The sequence below is a fragment of the Lactuca sativa genome, chromosome 5 (assembly GCF_002870075.4).
Source record: "Lactuca sativa cultivar Salinas chromosome 5, Lsat_Salinas_v11, whole genome shotgun sequence".
Taxonomy (NCBI): Eukaryota; Viridiplantae; Streptophyta; class Magnoliopsida; order Asterales; family Asteraceae; genus Lactuca; species Lactuca sativa.
In genome coordinates this window covers 325,742,640-325,759,681 of record NC_056627.2, presented here as the reverse complement: position 1 = coordinate 325,759,681, position 17,042 = coordinate 325,742,640, and the positions used below count along the sequence as shown (strand labels likewise).

The window sequence follows — 17,042 nt, the reverse complement described above, 5'->3', positions numbered from 1 at the left end:
TCATATTATTAATTAATATTTAATCATAAATTAATTAGGAATTAATTTCGGGATTAAAGGAATTAATTAAAAGTACAGGGGCTGTTTTGTAAATATTTGATAGTTGAGACTTTGGGCTATTGGATCACCTTTATTAATGCTTGAACGAAAATCCTATAAGGATCTAGGATTTTTCGTCCAAGGGCTTAAGGAAAGGAGTCCATGGACTTGCTTAGGCTCTAAGCTACGGAATTAGGGTTTCCACCTTGAAACCCTAATTAGCCTTAAGTATAAATAGCACCCTAAGGCACTAAATTCGGTGAAACCTTGGAGAAACCCTATTAGGGTCGAATTTTAGAGCCTCTTGCCTCCCTTCCTCTCTCTCTCATATTCATCCTCTCACCCAAAGTGTGTTTGTGAGCCATTAGAGGTACTACACTTGTGGTACTTGCTTTCAAAAGCTAAGGAAATTCAAGGAACTAGTTGTTATTGCTATATAACAACAAAAGGTATGTATTACATTCTCCTTTGTGATTTTCGAAAATCATAGGAGTATCCCAGGTTTCTTTTTGTGTTCATAAAGTTGTATGTCTAATAGTGAAAACATAGATCCAATTAGGGTTACATGCACCCATAGGATTGTTTGTATAAAACCTATCATAAAGTTCCCTACGCATCTGTAGTTGGTAGTTTAATTTATGCAATGTTTTACATCAGACCATACATTTCTCATATATTGAGAGTTGTGAGCATACCAATGTCAAATCCAGGAAGACAACATTGAGAAGGAGTGAATTGGTTGTTATGCTAGTTAAAAGGAATAATTGAGTGTTCCTTGTGTTTTAGAAGAAAATGAGTAGTTTTAGAAGGGTTCGATGATGCATACTTAGGTGGATGTGTAGATTCAGGCAATAGCACAACTTGTTATGAGTTCATAATTGGAGGTACAACAATCATCTGGATGTCAAGATTACAAAAGAGTGTTGCTCTTTCAACCACAGAAGAAGAATACATAGCACTTGCAGAAGCTGCCAAAGAGCTCATATGGTTGAAGAGTTTCTTATCAAAACTTGGAATGTAGCAAGAGGATTGTGTACTGCATTGTGATAACCAAAGTGCAGTTCACTTAGCATAGAATCCATTGTTTCACAGTAGAACGAAACACATTCATATGAGGTACCATTTCATTCGAGAGTTATTCAATAAAGGAACTATAAACTTGAACAAATCCTTGGAACAAAGAATCCAACTAATATGTTCACCAAGCCGATTAACATTGACAAGTTGAATCTTTGCATGCCTTCAACTGACCTTTCAGAAGTTTGAAGAGAATGGATTGGTAGAAAGAGAGAGAGAGAGAGAGAGAGAGAGAGAGAGAGAGAGATGGAGTACTTTCAGGAATGGTGAAATTTGAATGGAAAATGAACTTGTCAAACCTTCAAGTGGGAGATTGTTAGGGTATGAAGTCTTGTCCAACATGGATCGTTAGATCACAATGGAGCACTTGGGGTTCATGGAGCATGTGACAAATGAATGGATCATCTGAGAAAGGAATGTATTGTTTGACAAAGGAACAGATCTAGTGCCAAAGGAACGGATCATGCAGAAGGGGGTTTGGAGCACCTGGAAGAGGTTTAAAGCACTTGGGAGTGATATGGAGCAACAATGGGATCTTGTTGCACCATATGTTAAAGGGATGGGCCAAGAAGGATGCTCTTCCTCCATGGCATTCCTTCTTGCACCATAATGCTCCCTCTTGCGACCAGAGGGGTTCCTCTTGCATCAAGGCATGGTCTTGCACCATGCATGGATTTGTTACGCCATGCATGTTCTTGTTGTGCCATGGTAGTGTTGTTGCTCCAATCTTTATGTTCTTATGCCACACTTGAAGCCACTTACGCCATCCATATTCTTGTTGTGCCATGATGATGTAAGATGGACCATCTTGTTCCTTGATGAGCCAAGTAGGCTATGAAGTCCTCTATGATGCTCAAGATGGAAGAATGTTCCAGAAAATGATGCATGACAGAATATGATTGGATGTCACCATTCATGGCTTGGACCAATGGACTTGGCCCAATAGGGTTTTGAGTTTTATCCCTCAAGTATAAATATGTTCATACTCCCTTCATTGTAAATTGCTAGATTTATGTGAGAACTCAAAGTGAGATACAATTTTGAGTGCTTGTAATTGTTAGTTCCAGAAAGTTAATAAAATCATATCTCACTAGTTCACCCATGGACGTAGGTCATCTTGACCAAACCACGTTAAATATCGTGTTCCTTTTATTTATGTTTTTTCAAAAGTTTTGTGAGTTCACCGAAGTTTGTTTTTGATATTTGTCTGAAGTATTTAACTTATTTTGTTGTCACCCAACAATGTTGACAAACAGTGCACTTGATTGTCAATTTGCTCAAGTTTGGATCTCGGATGAGGTTTCTTATTCATAAAATAAATAATTATAAGGTTCTCATTTGTGATTAACTAACATCAATTTTCGATTTAAAGTATAGCAAAATGGATATTACTTTGACAGTATTTCTATGTATCCCTTATCATAAATAAACTTGAACATGCACTACCTCATTATGTGTTGTAATTGAAGATGTCAGAATCATATAACTTTTGGTTGGTTATCCGATCGGAAGCCATAAATGCCTATCGAATTCTCTTGTTTTTTTACTATATTTTCTATTTTAGTCTTACATGCATTTAGTGTTTACATAGTTGATTGATTGTCGTCAATACGGTCAAAAATAAACCAAATCTACCCGGTAGTATACTAAGTACTCGGGTTGATTCCGCAAGGATTTCAAGGTTAAATTAGGTGTTCAAAATAATAAATAAACTATTGCAAATATGTTACTTAACGGTTGTAAATTAAATCTGAAAAACAATTGAAGCTTCGTAATTCAGAGAATACAAAAACAAGACATAAAGAAAAAGTGAGAACGATATTACTTTTATTTTAGTTGCTTAGATGATTATACTTTCCATGCTTATCTTCCCCTGGATTCCATATCAAATACAGAGACATATGTAAGGTTAATTAACATGAAAATGATATAATCTTGGGCACACAGTATCTTGATCTACTAATTGTATTTGTCCCTATGTTTATTGGACTAGGCATAACTAGTAGTTTCCTAATAGTGTGTCTTACAGTTTATCCATTAAAAGTTTATGCATTCCATATTAAAATTTTGGAATATTATATATTGATTCACTAACCATGTTAAATCCTATACTAATTGAAATTTTAACGTTGAGTGAATTTACAATATGATATCTTAGATCAATTAACAAACACGAGGTGAAAACACAACTTCAAGTACTAATCAAATAATTAACGTCTAAAACATAAAATTACTAGAAGTTATTTGGAATCAAACCAATAATCAAAGTGTGTTCATCTTAACATCATATAATATTACCAAAATCAATCTCAACATATTTAGCCTTCCTTTCTTTTCATAAATACATATATGCATCATGATTAATTTCTTCATGGGTGTAAGAGACTTGTAGGATGATGAATTGATAACAATCAACTTTTGTAGTTGAGTTTTTGATGTTCTTGATGGCTTGGGAGATGTTTCTTACTTCCATGGTTTGTCAAGAAATGTAAAGGGCGTCCCTTTAGGGTTATAAATCTTCATCTACTTATAGGAGAGGATTGGGAAAAACTGCTCTAGCATCTTGAGACGCACTGGGGATGCTCTTTTAGAGTCCTCAAACCTCGTGCTAGCTGCTATGTGAGACGTCATGTTAGGCTATTCGGTATCGAGTTACGAAGGCTATGCGTGGGGCTTACGTGGCAAGGCCACCTACGCGTGAACACCGCCCTAGGCGCGCTTAGGTGCCTTGTGGCGTAGTGGACATCAGAGACGAAGACATCCAATTAAAAAGAGAGAGAGGGTGTAAACGGCTATTTTTTTGACCGTTTGAGTTTACAAAAAAATAAATAAATAAATAAATTTTAAATTTAAAAAACACCCCCTTTTATCTATATCTATCTATCTATCTCTCTCTCTCTCTCTCTCTCTATATATATATATATATATATATATATATATATATATATATATATATATATATTACAAATTCACTCTTCATTTTACACTTTTAAATCCAAAAAATACTCCTACTTTCTTTCACTTTTCTTCAAAAAAAATGGATCCCAACCAAAATACTTCACTCACTCCAAACACCCGAAACACTTCCAGTGATTATCAAGCTTATATGCAATTGTTGAATTCTCCAATCCAACAACAACATTTATTCACTAACCTTCTCTACAACCCACAATTCTTCCAACAACAACGACCACAACAACAATTACTCAACGTCAATTCATTCCCTAATTCCAATGTTTCCAACAACAAGCTTCTCCACAATTCCAAACTCAATCATCTCAAGTCCTATTATCTCAATCCCAAACCGCGAACCTCGACAACGACGATGTAATTGTCCAAGAAACACCACAATCATCTCGAAGAAGGCGACCAGAAGGAAAAGGGAAAAAGAAAGCAACGACTTGGAACGAAGAAGAGGAAGAAGCTTTAGCAAAAGCTTAGATTTTCATATCCAGTGATTTGAGAAAAGACAACGCACAATCTGGAGAAAAATTTTGAAATCGTGTCTTGGATCACTTTCACGCACTACTTGGAAGGAAAACGGATCGGTCGTACGATGCGGTCAACAGAAAATGGCATGATCTTCACGCGATTTGCACAAAGTTTAATGGCATATTTGAAAAATCTAAAAAATATGCATAAAAGTGGTTCGAACGATTTCAACATTTTATCAACCGCGTACTACCAATTCAAAGTGACCAACAACGGTAAACCATTTGGTCACCAAAAAGCATGGGAAGTTTGTCGTCAAGGTCCAAAGTCCTTAATTCGGAGACATTGCATTTAGACTTGACCACCGGCTCCAACAAAAGACCAAGAACTTCTAAATCAGACACGGGGTTTGGGTTAGACCTCAATGATGACGTCGATGTTGCCGAGGGAGAGGGTCCACCTGAAGTTCAACTCTGTCGACCACTGGGAATGGACAAAGCAAAACGGGCGGCGTCTTCAAGCGGGAAAGCAACCGCAACTAGCGACGACGGGCTTGTGGAATCCATAGATAAAACTTAAAGTTTTCTAAAAAGAAAATACGAATCCACGGAGGAATTTCGTCGCAAAAAAATCGTTCTTACCGATCTTCAAATCATAAACTTGAAGCCTCTACCGGATCTCGACCCCGAAAATCTCGCGATATTTCTCAAAATCCAAGAACGTGTCCGTGCTAAGTATGATGATTAGGTTCTAATATTTATGTTTTAGTTGTTATGTTATGTGTTTTTTTAAGTAATTTAGGATAAATAAGTAATTTGAGATTTTTTTTTTGTTTTAAATATTTTAGGATTTGATCTTGTGTGTTTTAAAATTAATGAAATGTGTTTTTAATTTGTGTTTTATTTGAATTACTTTATTTAATTTACTCTAATATTGTAAAAAAATTTAAAAAAAAAAATGATGTTGAGTGGTAACCATTTCTAAGGGTTAGTAGTTTGATAGTGGGTTTGTAGTAGATGTGATATAGCACTAATGTGACGTCACTTTGAATAGATTGGGTATGACCATACCCCTTAGCCTTAAACACCGAACTTCCATTTTTTTCAAATTATTTGATCTAAAAAGGTGTCTTATGTGAGGTTTAGAGTCCCAAGACGCCATACATGACAATATCCATAAATTATTTTTCCATTTAACCATACGAGACACTATCAAGAAATTATTTTTTCATCCGCCATACAAGACGTCTTATGTGAGACGCCATACAGGAAGCACTTATTCAGAATTGATGAGATAAAAAATTATTCTACTTTTGTCCTCAAAACATATTAAGAATTCTTTTGATCAACACAAAAATCTAATAAAGGAATTTTTTTGCCTTAATAAAAAGGGACGTTATTTTTAGAGAATGGGTTGAAGATTTGAAGAATATGGTTGGTTTTTCCTCTAAACTACATGAGGCCAATGGGACATTGAGTTCTATCATGTTTATTTTTGTCTACTTATTGTTTTAAGTGCGTATTGGGTTGTAATATATAGTCAAATCTTTTAAACAATAGTAGAATGGTAGGATGTTATTATGTTATTATGTTTTGTGTAACTTGGAAATTACGCGTAAATTTGCAACTTATTGTATTGGAATCTTTCTAAATTTCAGAATTTTTTTGGTGTGTTTGAGTTGTTGGATTTCAAATTATTCCTAAATAGTAGAAGTCTTTCTAAATCTTATAAATTTAAAGATTTATTTTTGCAATTTCAAAGTTTCAAGACCAGCCATATTCAGTGATAAAGTGAAGGTCAAGTCATTCCATAGCATCAAACTTAAATCTCACAGGACATAATATATGTTGACACCTTTGGACCAAACATAATCTGAATCAGGTTCAAAGAACGGAAAATTATATTTTGGAAGTGACAAAGTGAATGACATATAGTTCCAAAATACATAACTTAAATGTCGTGACACCGAATATATGTTGCAACCTGTGGATCCAACATAATCCGAGGCATGTTCAAAGAACATCAAACTGTTTTCTCAAAAGTGAGTAAGTAAAGGTATATTATTCAACAATATAATTTTAAATTTTGTGGGACATAATATATGTTGCCCTCCCAAATATATGGTGCAGCATGTGGGCCGAACTTACTTCTAATCAGGTTCCAAGAACGTAAATTATGTTAATGCACAACCTTAGGAATATATATATATATATATATATATATAAAAGTTCAATTGAGAAAAAATAAAAGGATGAGAATGATGGAATCATTCTCAGCCAATCATTTTATATATGTAAAACATATTTAGATTAAGTCATTAGAGACTCGTTGTTTTTCTGAATCGTTCATTCGTTCTTCATCAACAACATCTGTTATTCATTCATCTAGATCGTTCTTCTGTTCTTCATCAACATCATATCTTCTCCATCAACATCATCTGTTCTTCATCAACGTCACCTGTTCTTCATCAAAAAAACATCAACGTCTCCTGTTCATCATCAAAAAACATCGACACTTCATAAAACATCAATTCTTCATCAAATATCTTAATTATTTCATCAAAATGTTGTGATTCATCATCGGAAACATTTATTCGTACTATTAAGTGTAAGTCGTGATTCAATCTTGTCCAGTTTCATTGATGTCAAGCAAAATCAATAAACATAATCCATATTTATCGATGTCACATCATTTTGCGATCACCAGTCATCGAAACTTCATCAATCGAACCTTCACCAATATGAAAAAAATAGATAGCAATCGAAAGTGCATCAACATAACCATATATTTGAAGATTTTTTTTAAATCGATTTTCAAGCTTGAAAACTTCGTTTTTCATAAAAAATTTCACAATTTTTGATCTAAACCTACTGATTATTGATCAATTTTGATAGGATTTGATTTGTGTTGTAATTATTGGCTCCAATTGTTAATTTTTTTACCATAATTATATAAGTTAATTTATTTGCACGCCAACTGTTCGACGAAATGCATAAACTAAATATATCACGTAATATTTACAAGTGAATATGTCTTTACACGAGAATCAATATATGTCTTTTAAAAATACAGAGTAATTATGTAATTCATATGTGAATAACATATAAAAATTATTTTCACATGCGAATACATGTAATATTCACAAATGAATACAAGTAATATTCATAAATGATAATGTATTTTTTCGAGAAAAAAAAACATTGTTTTAAGGTCCTAAGCAAGTTTGTAATTCATATGTGAATAACATATAAGAATTATATCTGCATGTGAACATATGTAATATTCACAAATGAATATATATGTAATAATCAAATGTGAATATATATGTATTATTCACAAATGAATAAAACTGTCAATAAAACCGATGACTACAAAATATATAAAGTTAAAGATAAAAAAAGTATTTGATAAGAATATATATTTATTCACATACAACTAATCTTTTTAAGTTAATAAAATAATTATATAAGCATATATATTTTTATTAATGTTCTATTCATTTGTGAATAAATGATAACTTTTTTCTCGGAAAATTATAAAAATAGAAAAACGTCATTTTGAGGCCCTAAACAGTCCCGAATGGCCGAAAAACACCGTACGTCACGACGAAGCTGTGAGTTTTGTAAATCGCACCATTTTACATCAAATATGCGAATTTCGTCCAATTCCGAGACTAAACTTCATTGCGGCAAATTGTTTTGATGATGTCACTAAATTTTCATTCCTACTAGTGATGACATGCTATGTATTCATATATAAATAAACTTTAGAAATCATTACAACATATTTACTGTTGATGTTACTAACTTCCATCCCACTAGTAAAAACATCGTTGTAATCTGTTATTTGTACTTATGTGAATCAGCTATACATGTATATTTATTTATTTTGTGAATACAACCTTTATATATAAAAATAAACAATACACTATAAGAATTGGTTTGTGAATAGTTTTTTTGTATATTGTAACAATATTATTTTATATGTAAAATCAACATTATAGTAAGACAAACAACATTGTATTGGTTAATGAATATCATTTGCATTTGAATTTAACACGATCAAAATGAAGAATATATTAAATTGTATAACATTTACACGTGAATATAAAAACATATTATCTTCATCAATGATATCTTCTCAATTATGTCAACCAATCGTCAACCACCAGGATATGAACAAACCATTGATTGAAATGTTATTCTTTTATTGAGTTATAACGATACCTAAAAAACATGTGAATACACATAAAAAATGTTAAAAATATACTTTTAGTTCATAATAATAGCGATTTATCACATTCTAATTATCACATGATATATTCACACATGAATGTATAATCATATGTGAATATTATATGATATATGTTGTGTATATTGTATATTTACATGTGATATTACATGGTATATTCACAAATGAATATTACATAGTATATTCACATATGAATATTATATGGTAGATTTACATGTGAATATTAATTATATAATATATTTACTTGTGAATATTACACATTCTAGTCACATCTAAATATTGCATGGTATATTCATTAATGAATATTACACAGTATATTCACATATGAATAATATATAGTATATACACTTGTGAATATGATACAATATATTCATATTTAAATATTAAACGATGCATTCATTTATGAATATTACATAGTATTTTCAATTGTAAGTATTAGATGATATATTCACTTATGAATATTATATGATATATTCATATGTGAATATTACATAGTTTATTCACATATGAATATTACACAGGATATTAACATATGAATATTACAAAGTATATTCACAAATATATATAATTTTTATATGTTATTCACATATGAATAACATATAAAATTATATATTTGTTTTGTGTTTTAATAATTATATACTGATTAAGGTGCGAAAACATATTCATATGTGAATATAACGTGGTAATTTTAGTTTATGCATTTCATCAAACAGTTGGAGTGCATACAAGTAAGCTTTTTTAAAAATGCTAAAAACATGATACTTTCACTATTTAAAACTTACAAAATAGTAGATTGATAGAGAATTATATGAAATTTTTCAACAAAAAAATGATTTGATGTTTTTTAACCTTAATTTCGAAATTTTGTTTGATGATCGATGTTGAATGAATGATATGAAGTGAAACTGTTGTTGATTATCGATGATGTTGATCTAATGACACTGGGAGTATAATTAATCGTAGATGTTGAAGATATGCTCGTATTCAAGAAAAATTGAAGGTTTGATTGAAAGAACCAAAAACGAAATTTTTTTGTCTACTATTGAATGACGTTGATGAACGTGTTTTTGACGAAGATGGATGATTGATTAACATCGGATGATGTTGATCGAGGATTTAATTGAAGAAATCTGGATGATCGTTGAAGGTTGGAGAAGAAATTTGGATGATGAACAATCGAGTCGTAATGAATTTGAATTGTTATCAAATTATTCACAGTTACGTATCTGTGATTGAAGGATATCATATCATATTTACAACTTTGTCACTGTGTATTTTATGTTAAGGTGCTAATTAAATGATTGGCTGAGAATAATTCCCCCATTTTCAACCTTTTTTTCTCAATTGAACCCTCCTATATATATATATATATATATATATATATATATATATATATATATATATATATATATATATATATATATATATATATATATATAGTGAGGTTCAATAGAGAACCATAATTAACGAAGGAACCAAGTAACCAATCTTTTTTTCAACTTTAAAAACTTATTTTTTATCAAAAAAAAAAATTAAAAATACAGAAATTCATAACTTTTTATCCTTTTTCCAATGATATAAAATTCGATTTTTTTTACGTCAAATTCACAATGTGAATCTTCGAAAATTCACAACGTGAATCCGAAAAATATTTTTCACATTCACAATGTTAATATATGAATTTAGATATTTTTAGATTTTTTTTCGATAAAGAATAAGCTCTAAAAGTTGAAAAAAAATTTTGGTTCTTTGAATAACCCATAATTATGGCTCTATATTGAACTTTTCCATATATATATATATATATATATATATATATATATATATATATATATATATATATATATATATATATACCATATTTTAACTATAAAACATAAAAAAAATATTTAATAATATTATTTTCATTAAATGTGCCAAAAAATTACATAAGAAAAAATGAAAAGACAAAACAATATTACAAATATTCATCAACATCAACATAAAAACCTTATATTTAAATTTTTTATAAGTACCTTATATGATTTAACTTTCTCTTAAACATCTTATCTAGATAATTAATTAAGAATGTTATAGAAAATCAAATCATCCTATCTTATCACTGATTTAAATAAATACATAAAATTATATCACCTTATAATGTGTATTAGTTTTATTTTAATTTTTATTCTAATGTTATTAGTTTAATATAATTAAATCAGAAAATTTAAAATTTAAAATTTGAAATAAAGAATCAATAAATTGACAAATGGCTTGACATTAATTAAAAAGTCTAATATTATGACACATGACAAAAAAAGAATAAATATATTTTTTATTAACATAGGATGATTTGATTTTCTTTATTCGGTTTCACAATCACTCGGGATTATATAAACAAAATTTCAAATGATAATCACTTGATTATATTGCAATACAAGAACGATGATATGAAGTATAATGAATAATAACACAATGACTGCCAACCATTTGGGTTTCTAACTTAATATGAATGGTTAGTATTCATAATAATTTAACATAATAAGCATTAAAAGCTTCTTGTTAATGCAATGTAATCATTAACTCTGTTTAAGACATTAATACAATTTGAAGTGAATACCTCATTGCCAGTGGCGAAGTATGTATGGGGCCAAGAGGGGCAGTGCCCCCCCCCCCCCCCCCCCCTTATTTTTGTGCTAGAAATAAGAAATATACTTCAAAAAAATTAATTACAAGGCCCTTTATCTTCAAACTTGGTATTTGGCCCCTCCCGAATCAGACTCCAAGCAAGTATAGTCCGACCAAATCAGACTCCAGAAATCACGTTCGGTTCTTCCCCAATTTGGTTGAATCGTTGCTACTGTTGTCGCTAAATCGCTGCTTGTTGTCGCTGCTGTTGGTCTCACACTCTCACTCTCGCTATCGCCCATCGCACCAAAAATCAGGTATGAAATCCCGAATCTTGTTCTTTCTTTTCCAGTTCACTTGCTCTTTGTTCTGAATTCTGATTGAATGTTGTGTTGTATGCCTGCACTGTTGTTGTTGTTGCCTGTTTGCGAGTTACTCCTCTTTTCTCTCAATCTCTTGGTCCAAACTCCAAATTAGGGGTTAGAATTTCTCATATCAATTTGTCAATTTGGTTTATCAGATTTGGTGTAGGAATTAGGATAGTAGGATTCTATAATTTCTCTTGTCAATTTGTCAATTTCTCCTGTTTGCACTGTTGCTGTTGTTGCCTCCTGTTTGCACTGTCGCTGATGTTGCCTTCTAATATATTTATTCTAGATAGTGGACACCAAACTGGAAGTATGGAATAGAAAAAAAATTGATTTTGTTATGCTTCAAACAAAACTGATTAACTGAAAACAAAGATGGATGAAACCCTTAGACTATTTTTATAAAATTGATTTGGTTGTCAATTTGTCAATTTGATTTGGCTGTCAATTTGTCAATTTGATTTGGTTTTACTTTTCAATTTTCACAAACTAATAATTGTTAAATGAGTTATTGGTTATTGTTCTAATTTTGATTTTGATTGAATCATTTGTTCCCTCATTTTGATTTTTATAGATATAATCATGGGAAAGATGAAAACCTTAGACTATTTTTACAAAAGAAAGGCAGATGATAAAGAAACTAATCATGAAAGTGAAAAGAGTAAACGTCACAAAGCTTCAACAAGTGAGCCACAACCGCAAGAAACGGAAAATCAACAAGAGAATGAGCCACAACCGCAAGAAAAGGATAAATAACAAGAGAATGAGCCACATCCACAAGAAAAGGAAAATCCTAATGAAGTTGATTTGAAGAATCTAGAAGGAGATCCCGCTAAACGAAAGCAAATGTGGGATTATCCGGTTAATTTAAGAGAGCAAGTGAGACGAGCTTATTTGAATTTAGGACCTTTCCAAATACATCTTAAGGAGTAGCAAGCTAAAGGTTCAACAAAACATCCTCGTAGATTCAAATATTCTTGGTTCAACATTTTCCCTAATTGGCTAGAATATTCTCCAACAACACACGCTTCTTATTGTTTTATTTGTTATATATATAATGATAAACCAAGTGTGTGTCATGGTTACGATGCATTTACTGTTAAAGGAGTTGACAATTGGAAAAAAGTTAATGACGAGAAAAATTGTGCGTTCTTGAAACATATTGGTTGCTCACAACATAGAAATACTGTTGCATTTGTTGAAAACTTGATGAACCAAGCAGCACACATTGAAAATATCATAGTGAAGCAAAATGAAGCGTGAATATTGAAGAACCGTTTACGCTTAAAAGTGTCAATTGACACAGTTTGTTGGTTGACCTTCCAAGCTTGAGCTTTACGAGGACATGATGTAAATCTTGATTCCAAAAATCGTGGTAATTTTCTCCAACTTCTAAAACTTCTAGCATCGTATAATGATGAAGTTGCAAACGTTATATTATAGAAAGCTCCTTATAATTCAAAGTATACTTCTGCGGACATTCAAAAAGAAATTCTTAGTATTATTGCAAATAAAGTTCGAAAGCATATTCGTAGTGAAGTGGGGGATTCATACTTTTGTGTCATGGTTGATAAGTTACAGGATGAGTCTAAAAAAGAGCAAATGGCGATAGTTTTGAGATTTGTTGATGCGAAAGGAATCATACATGAAAGGTTCTTGGATTTGGTTCATGTTAGGGATACCTTATCATTAACCTTGAAAACAAATATGTGGAGACAACTTTTACACTATCAATTTTATGTTATTAAAATCCATGGCCAAGGTTATAATGGTGCGAGTAATATGAGAGGGGAATGGAACGGATTACAAGCACTTGTTCTTGAGGATTGTCCTTATGCATATTATGTTCACTGCTTTGCTCATAGATTGCAACTAGCCTTGGTGGCTGTTTCAAGGGAAATTATTCCGGTTCACCAGTTTTTCACAAACTTAATTTTTACAATTAACGTAGTTTGTGCTTCCAGTAAGCGTCATGATGAGTTACAAAAAGAAAAGGCAACTGAGATTGAACAGTTATTGGAACTAGGTGAAATCGAATCAGGTAAAGGATTGAATCAAGTTGGGACATTAAGAAGAGCTGGTGATACACGTTGGGGTTCTCATTTTCGTTCCATTTGTAGTTTGCTTAACATGTTTGCTTGTACTCGTGTTGTTCTCCAAGGAATAATTGATGATGTATCTGCTACTTATTCTCAACGCGGAGATGCTGATGCAACTTACTGTTATCTGAAATCATTTGAGTTTGTGTTTATTCTTCACCTGATAAAGGAAGTAATGGGAAAAACTGAAATACTTTCTCAAGCTCTACAAAAGAAATCCAAAGATATTCTTAATGCCATGGAGTTAGTTTCAACAACAAAGGAGGGTCTAAATGATTTTAGAAACAAAGGATGGGATTCTTTACTTGCACAAGTAAAGTTTTTTTATGAAAAACATCAAATAAATATGTCAAATATGAATGCCCCATATACTTCTACTCGATACCGGCCTCGAAAAACAGACAATCATGTTACTTTTGAACATTTTTATCGAGTGGATTTGTTTACAGCCACATTGGACAAACAGTTACATTAGTTGAATAGTAGATTCAATGATCGGGCGATGGAGTTGTTGAGACTTAGTTCTAGTTTAGTTTCTAAAGTGGTTAACGTTGATGAAATTTGTCTTCTTGCTGAGAAGTATTATCCTAAAGATTTTACGGAGCAAGAGATGATTCAATTACGATATCAATTGGAGATTTTTAATATTGATATCACAAAGAATCCCAAACTAAGTGGTGTATCAACTATTGCTGACCTATGCAAGCGTCTTGTGGAAACTCAGAAACGTGAGACATGCTATTTACTTGATAGAGTGGTTCGGTTAATCTTGACACTTCCGGTTTCTACCGCAACAATAGAGAGGGGATTTTCAGCAATGAAAATATTCAAGAACCGTCTTCGCAATAAGATGTCAGATGATTTTCTCGCAAACAACTTGGTGATTTACATAGAAAGAGAAATTGCTGAAAACATTAATTCGAAGTTTGTAATTGATGAATTTAAAGACATTAAAGGTCGTCGGGCTGAGTTGTAATTCTTTTTCTAGGTGTTTTTTGTGTTTATTTGTTCAAAACAATTTGTTTTTTAAGAACGTTAATTTCAATTTATAATACTTTCGGTCCCCCCTAGTTAATTGTTCAAGCTTCGGCACTGCTCATTGCGTTGTGCACATCATAATACAATTTGCATTTGATTGAAAAAAAAAACCTTAATTTATATTTGTTAATATCAACATATTTTTTATGTTATAAATATGTCTTAAGGTTTAGGGTTTAGAATTTAGTCTTTCTAAGAACCCAACCATGTTAACACCGAATTTTGAAAATATCTTCGTCATTAAATATATTACAGGCATGCTTCCTATGGTTTGAAAACCTCGTGTCCTATACAAAATCCTATATGTGCTCTTCTTTTTGTTAGCCTTTAAACTATTGGGCACATCCTTTCCTAGTTTATCACTCCTTAACAAAAGACGATTTTTCGCCTCCATCATACCTTTGTGTTTCCTCTCTTCCTCTTTTTTGCTCCATATACGGACGTCTCTCTTACACATCTCAACTTTTATATTTACTAACCCTTAAAAATGAAGTTTGAGAGGAGGAATCAGGTCGAAATTTCCCCAAACAACCTGTGTTTCGAATAATCTTACTTCCTTGCACATATTTTGTGTTCTATAAGTGACTCAAATCCATCATCTAATGTTGCACTCTTCACAATGAAGATGGTTTTCTACATCTAAGAGAGTTTTCAAACTCATAATCGAGCAAAATTTTCTAGTACCTCCTGAAGGTTTCATAAAAGAAAAAATTTCATTATCCAATAACTAGTGGTTGGGAATCATTTTCAGGAAAATAAGGTAAAATGTTCGGTATAGTTTCAACATCTAAACGAAGAGCTATTGCTCAATATGGATAAGATAATGACTCATGAATTGTGGGTTGATGATGTTTGGTTTATACAAAAAAATGGTAGGTTGTGTTCTTAGATCCGTTTTTAGCTTACATAATGTTGAAACATGTTTAATGGTTGGAATACATAATGTTTATATTAGTATGTATTTTAATTTATTGATTTTTGGAAACGGCAAATGATTAAACGGAAGCCTACTCGCATATTCGAACGAGCACCCCGAGTTCGAGCTCCTTTACAGGGCAAACCCAGCCCCCATAGGGGTTTCCAAGGAAAATTTCCCCACGTGTGGCACAAGTTTAAGCGGCACCCAAATTGGGTTTTGCGGGGATTGAACTCCCGGCCTCTGACCCCACGTGGGTATTAAACTCGGTACCTCTTCCCAGCTAGGTTGGAAGTCATTGGTTTTAATTTATTGATGTTAATTGGTTTTGGTATGCATATGCATGTGTAACATCCGCTATTTTTCGAAACCATAAAAAAAAGTTTTCTTTATGCTTTAAAAATCATAATATCTTTGTTTATGGAAAATCTCTGTAATAAAACATTATGCGGTCATTGTTTCGTTTTATTAAAAAATCTTTGAGTGAAGATATTTTTCCAAAATACAATACCCTAAGGATGTCATAATCAATACAGAACATATGTTACAGCTTAAAGACATAATGGTCCTGAAAACTATTACATGTTGTCTCTTAATCACTCGACATCCTAATCAAGTTCCAACAACTTCAGCCCTGTTACATGTGGTGAGACACGTAGGGTTTTCAATACGACAATATTATTATTATGATAATAATTTATAGTTATGAAACCTATAAAACCAACTATTGCCAAATAATATGGATATATCCCATAACTTCGACATCTATAACACCTTACACCTATACACACCCATCCCAACCGATTCTCACAAATCTTAGTCCATGATTATCATGAAGAATCAACTTAATTAGTGAATCGTTTAGATCAAGCTTGGACTACACAACTAAGTACTTCCTTGGCCAATGTAAGTCATAAAGGAAATTTACTCCATCAGAGTATTTAATGAATATGGCTTCCCATTTCACCTACATATGTGGGTTATAAGTCCACACTGTAACACCAGTCAAAATAGGTCGAGAACAGTCACATATGATCATATCAAACAAATAATATAATAAACTTACTTTTGTAGTTCATGGAAAATTCTAATACAAATATGAACTTTCATATATACCTTATGGTATAAATCACAGTACACATCCATACAATTCCAAAAGATTTTAACAAATCTCAATGTCGCATGAAGAAGTTATGATAAAACTCTAAAACTATA

At 31.8% G+C, this 17,042-nt stretch overlaps 1 protein-coding gene across 1 annotated transcript; it reads left to right on the top strand.

Moving 5' to 3' along the window:
- The first annotated feature begins 13,337 nt into the window (after positions 1-13,337).
- LOC111878333 (uncharacterized) lies at positions 13,338-14,348 on the top strand. The gene has a single exon (XM_023874841.2). It carries the CDS (start codon positions 13,338-13,340, stop codon positions 14,346-14,348), a length of 1,011 nt encoding a protein of 336 aa, XP_023730609.2.
- The last annotated feature ends 2,694 nt before the right edge of the window (positions 14,349-17,042 follow it).